We start from the raw sequence: 5,253 nt of genomic DNA on the forward strand, positions 1-5,253 counted from the left end.
CTGGAGGGACTATGTTTCTCGGCTGGCCTGGGAACGCCTTGGGATTCCCCCGGAGGAGCTGGCCCAAGTGGCTGGGGAGAGGGAAGTCTGGGTCTCCCTGCTTAGGCTGCTGCCCCCGCAACCCGACCCCGGATAAGCGGAAAGAATGGATGGATAGCTAAATGCTAAGACTAGCAAAGCAGTAGCTAAATGCTAAGACTAAGAAGACTAAAGCCAGCAGCACTGTAGCTGACAGCTAAAACTTTGAAACAGTAGCTAAAGGCTTTTAATAGGAACTAGCAGCTAAAAACTAAGACCAACAAAACAGTGACTAAAAGCTACAATGATCAGAACAGTAGTTAAAAGCTAAAACCAGCTGAACAGTTGCTAAGAGCTAACACAGAAGCCAGGATCCCTAAGATGATTGAAAAGAATTAAAGATTTTAAAGATTTACAAGGATTCAATGAGATCTCAACACATTTCTTTGTGTTAAAACCTTATAAATGCAGTTAAATAACTGAAGAGTATAAAAGTTACAAAAACCAGAATTTATCGCCGTGATGTCGTGAACGAGCTGAACGTTTTGTTGCCTTAATGGCTGAAATAGTTTAAAATATGCTGAAGTAGTTGAGTCCAGAAATTGTTCAGAGGAAACTGTAAACGAGCAAACAGCTGGGTGTTGAGCCGTGTGGACAGGCTGTCCTCATAAACATGTTGGTTCTCTTGGACACAGTGGACGATGAATTTGAGAGGGTCTCCTGCCAGCTGCTCAAAAGGACCCAGGCCATGCTGGATAAATATCGATACCTGCTTTTTACAGAGTCCAAAGTAAGTTTATAAACCACTTTATTTTCCCAGAAGAAGCCGGTGTTTTGTTTCGAGCTGATTTTGAACCGACTGTTTTCGGTGTTTGAACCTGAGCAGAGACTGGGCCCCTCGGCAGAGATGGTGATGATCGACAGGATGTTCATTCAAGAGGAGAAGGTCGCCTTGAATCAGGACAGGATTCTGGCAAAGGAGAGGCCAGGTACTCCTGTGTTTCTGTGGTTTCCTCAGTGTGAACTAAGTGAATGCCAGATATGTAATTTTGTGTATTTGTTTTTTTTCTTGCAGAGGAGTTTGTGGCAAGTGTTCGAATGCTGGAGAGTGGAGTTTCATCCCAGCAGAAACCGTCTCCTCCTGAGATCTCCTCAGTGAGTTTAGGTGCATCAGTTTCTGCTCCTGCTCCGGTACCTGCTGATCCGGTCCCGGCTCCTCTTCCCAACATTGCACCAAACCCTCCTCCAGCTCCAGTTCCAGTTCCTGCTCCAGCTCCTACTCCTCCTCCTCCTGCTCCTCCTTCTCATTCCCCTTTCCCTCCAACCAAACTGGTCATAAAGCAGGGTGGGGGCGGAGCCTCTGTGTCCTGGTCCACCAGCTGTCCTCCTGTCACAGCGTCCAAGCCAGTGGTCGAACCCGTCAGCCAAAGCTCCGCCTTCAGTCGTTCTCCTGCAGCGTCATCTTCAGCTGATGACGACGACGCTCTCCCTCAACGAGTCAGCAAACCGCCCATAAAGACCTACGAGGCTCGCAGGAGAATCGGCTTGAAGCTAAAGATCAAGCAGGACCAGACGGGTTTCAGCAAGGTGGTCCACAACACCGCCCTGGACCCGGAGCACACGCCCCAGCCGCAGCTGAGCAGCCAGTCCACACCCGAACCCCCGGCTCAGTCAGAATCTGCAAAGTCCCACCTTCCATCGACTCCTCCCAGCATCAGAGCTCAGTCCCCCGTGTGCACAGCTGCTTCTGGGTTTTCAGTTACCACGACAACCCCTCAGTGTAACCCCTCACTGAGGGGTAATGCTCCCCCCGGCGCAGCACCATCCTCCTCCTCCTCGACCCAGATGAACGGGACGTTAGAACACCACAGCTTCGGCGGGGTCAAACACAACCCCGCTTCGGCTGCCGCCCCCTCACAGACCACCTGCAGGCTGCCCCTTCGGAAGACCTACCGCGAAAACATCAGTCCCAGGGTCAGACCCGGGGTCCCAGGAGGAGGAGGGGATAGTTTATCCTACCCCAGAACCACGCCGTCACCCCCCAGGCACGAGGCCTCCACCCCTCCCTCAGAACGGACAGTGATAGCCAGCGTAAAGGTGGACAAAAGAGACCGGGGCGCCTTACATGCTCACACAGAGTCGAGCCACGACAGCGGGAACTTAGGGCTGGAACGAATGAACGAGGTGTTCAGCCGTGGTATCAAACCGGCGCAGCACCATCACCTCTCTCTGCTCCTGAACAGGGAGGGGGCGAAGGACCGAGGGGAGGAGCACACAGACCAAGAGACAGACGTCAGTAAATACAAAAGGTTAAATGAAAAAAACAGACATAGGACTGGAGGGACATTCAGAATGGACCAACACGCCCCCGGGCCCCCCTCTCCGGAGTCTTCCTTCATGCGAGACTCTCTGCTTCCTGCCAAACGCTGCAAATCGGACTCCCCTGACATGGACAACGCCAGTTTCTCCAGCGGCAGCCCTCCGGACGACTCCCTGAACGAGCATCTGCAGTGTGCCATCGACAGCATTCTCAACCTGCAGCAGGAGCCCTCCACCTGCGGGCTTCACATCAAAGGGGGCAGCGGCAGGCCCCACCAACACCAAAGTCAGCGCCCGGGGGATTTGGCTGCCTCGTCTCTCAGACCTTCAGTTCCAGCCCCCTCGTCTGCTTCTCCGTCGTCCTCGTTGGCCCAGCACCCTCAGGTCGGGGGGCGAGGCCACAACGGCAACCTGGTGCCGCAGACTCAGAGCAGATAACAGCCCCTCAGCCTCAGGCTGGACTGACGGGGGTAACAAAGACGGTTCAGGAGGCACTGTGTCTGCCGCGCTGTGTTGGGTGTGTTTGTCCATTTGAATTGTCCAGACATTTCTTTCTCATGCAGTCTGACCTTCCCGGTGGAATAAATGTGGTAAAAAATCTGCAGACTTGAATACGCCTGACATTTTCCCAGTCTCACTTTAGTAATGAGATAAAAGTTGTTCTTTAATCTTTATTTTTTCTTTTCTGTTTGTCTGTGAACATTCCTCTCCGAGTGGCAGCTTCTGTCCGCAGAACGTCGCCCCAGTCAGCGTCAGTCAGGCAGCTTGTTTCAACAGTTCTCAAGAGGTTAATAAAAATGCGCTCGTCGCCCACTTTATTAGGTGCACCTGTTCAGTTTGGCACAAATGGCTAATCGGCCAATCACGTGGCAGCAAGTCGGCGTCTTTTGTCGTCTAAGTTTGAAGATTTGTTGAAGTTCAAACTGAGCTCAGAATGAAGACGGAAAGGAGATTTAGGAGACTTCGAACGTGGCGTGGTTGTTGGTTCTTTTTTTTTTAACGTCTTGGTCGTTACTAATTTTTACATTTTTGTTTTTCAGAGTTAGTGCTGGGTTTTCTGTTGTTGTTTCTTGCCTTTCTTTCATGTTTCGTTCGGTTAGTTTAAAGCAGCGCGGCGGTTGGAGCTGTTGCCTCACAGCGAGATGGTCGCAGGTTCGGCTCCCGGCCTTTCTGCGCAGAGTTTACATGTTCTCTCCCCCGTGCACGCTCCCACAGATCTGAAACCTTCATGTTAGATTAACCGGTAACTCTGAATTGTCTCCGGGTGTGAGTGAGAGCGCGAATGGCTGTTTGTCTCTGTGTGTCCCTGTGACGGACTGGAGACATGTCCAGGGAGTCCCCTGCCTCTCGCAGGAGAAGCGGGTGAAAGAAAATGGATGGATGGGTGAATCCATCGAGGTTTGATGGATCGATAGTTTCAGACGGGCTGGTCTGACTGCTTCAGAACCTGCTGATCTACCGGGGTTTTCACGCACCACCATCCAGAGACTCATTGGACCATTTTTTTGTGGAACCCGTGTGAATTACAGCTTCAGTTTCCGAGTGGTGCTCGGTGTGGTCTGCTGCTGCCGCAGCCCGTCAGGGTCGTCGTGCGATCAGAGACGGTGTTCTGCAGCCTTTGTTCGGAACGAGTGGCTGTTTGAGCTGCTGTGATCTTTCTATCATCTCCAACCATCCTGACATCAACGAGGCGGTTTCATCCACACAACCGCCGCTCACTGGAGGCGTTCTCCTTTTCAGACCATTCTCTGTAAACCCCGGAGATGGTTGTGCGTGAAAATCCCAGCAGATCAGCAGTTTCTGAAACACAACGCCACGTTTAAAGTCATTTAAATCCATTTTCCTTCACGCTCTGACGCTCGGTTTAAACTCCAGCAAGTCGTCTTCACCGCGTCTAATCGAGCTGCTGCCTTGTGATTGGCTGATTAGCTATTTGCAGTTGGACAGCTGGACTTTAGTAAAGTGGCCGGTGAGCGTCTGTAACATTGTAATACTGTAAAAGGTCATAATAGTTGCTGTGTTCCTGCACCGTGCATATTTGACTCCTTATCACACAGATAATGCTGCCTTACAAATGCAAACAGCACATGTCCATGCTGTTCTCCACCTTTTATCAAGAATACAGAACCTGAAGGTTCAGTTGGTCTCAAAAAAGAAGAGTTTTTTTATGTTTTGTTGGCAGAACGGAGCAGAACCGACCTCCATCATGTCTGCGTTTCATAAAGACATTTAAGTCAAACGGATTAGAAAATAATTTAAACTATCGTCGTGTTCTTCTCTTTCTCTCTGATGCTGTAACATCATGATGTCAGAATGTAAATGATGTTCTTTTCAGCTCCTGATCTCACATTTTTTCCAAGTTTTTGTTGTTGTTGTTGTTGTTCTCGGACCGCACCTCTCGCTCACGTGTCCCGCCGTCGCTCGTGTTGCCAGGCTGGAGCGTTATGCATTTCGGTCAGCAGGGGTCAGGCCAGTTTTAACTCATTTTTCTGTGTGTTTTTCAGCTTTCTGCCTCGGAATCCCTGCCTCCCATGAGTTTTGTCTCTTTTTTTTTGTTTGTTTTTTGTTTAAAGCCTGGAGGACAATTCAAACACAAACACAGCACAAGCATTGAAATGGAGAAGAGAAAAAAAAAAAGGAACAATAATAATGTACAAAAAGACCGGAAGAGAATTTGAAGTATAGTATTACAGATTAATTTTGTATTGTATTTATTGTGTATAATGACACTTTTTAAAAAGAAATGTACATTTAGTAAAACTGTAAATTAAACCTTGCTTCTTTTATGAAACTGTTAAGAGTTTATTTGGTCTTTTTGTTTGTTCCTTTCGATGACTAACTGAGTTTAATGACAGGCCAGGGGGAGGTTTGTTCTCCATCAGATCGCCAGCAGGTGGTGCATGAATCATGGCGGCC

General features: G+C 49.4%; 1 protein-coding gene across 4 annotated transcripts in view; it reads left to right on the forward strand.

Moving 5' to 3' along the window:
* Nucleotides 1–5,135, forward strand: part of bicra (BRD4 interacting chromatin remodeling complex associated protein) — a 23,667-nt gene extending 18,532 nt beyond the window's left edge. For 3 of the 4 annotated variants that reach the window (XM_037981472.1, XM_017437781.3, XM_037981480.1), the window contains 3 exons: nucleotides 714–808; nucleotides 902–1,007; nucleotides 1,094–5,135. In XM_037981472.1, the coding sequence (XP_037837400.1) occupies nucleotides 714–808; nucleotides 902–1,007; nucleotides 1,094–2,775 (1,883 nt within the window). In that variant the 3' untranslated portion in view covers nucleotides 2,776–5,135. The remainder of the gene's footprint in view (nucleotides 1–713; nucleotides 809–901; nucleotides 1,008–1,093) is intronic. The other variant, XM_037981475.1, reaches the window with a different exon arrangement.
* Nucleotides 5,136–5,253: the final 118 nt, after the last annotated feature.

Source organism: Kryptolebias marmoratus, linkage group LG2, assembly GCF_001649575.2.
Source record: "Kryptolebias marmoratus isolate JLee-2015 linkage group LG2, ASM164957v2, whole genome shotgun sequence".
Classification (NCBI taxonomy): Eukaryota; Metazoa; Chordata; class Actinopteri; order Cyprinodontiformes; family Rivulidae; genus Kryptolebias; species Kryptolebias marmoratus.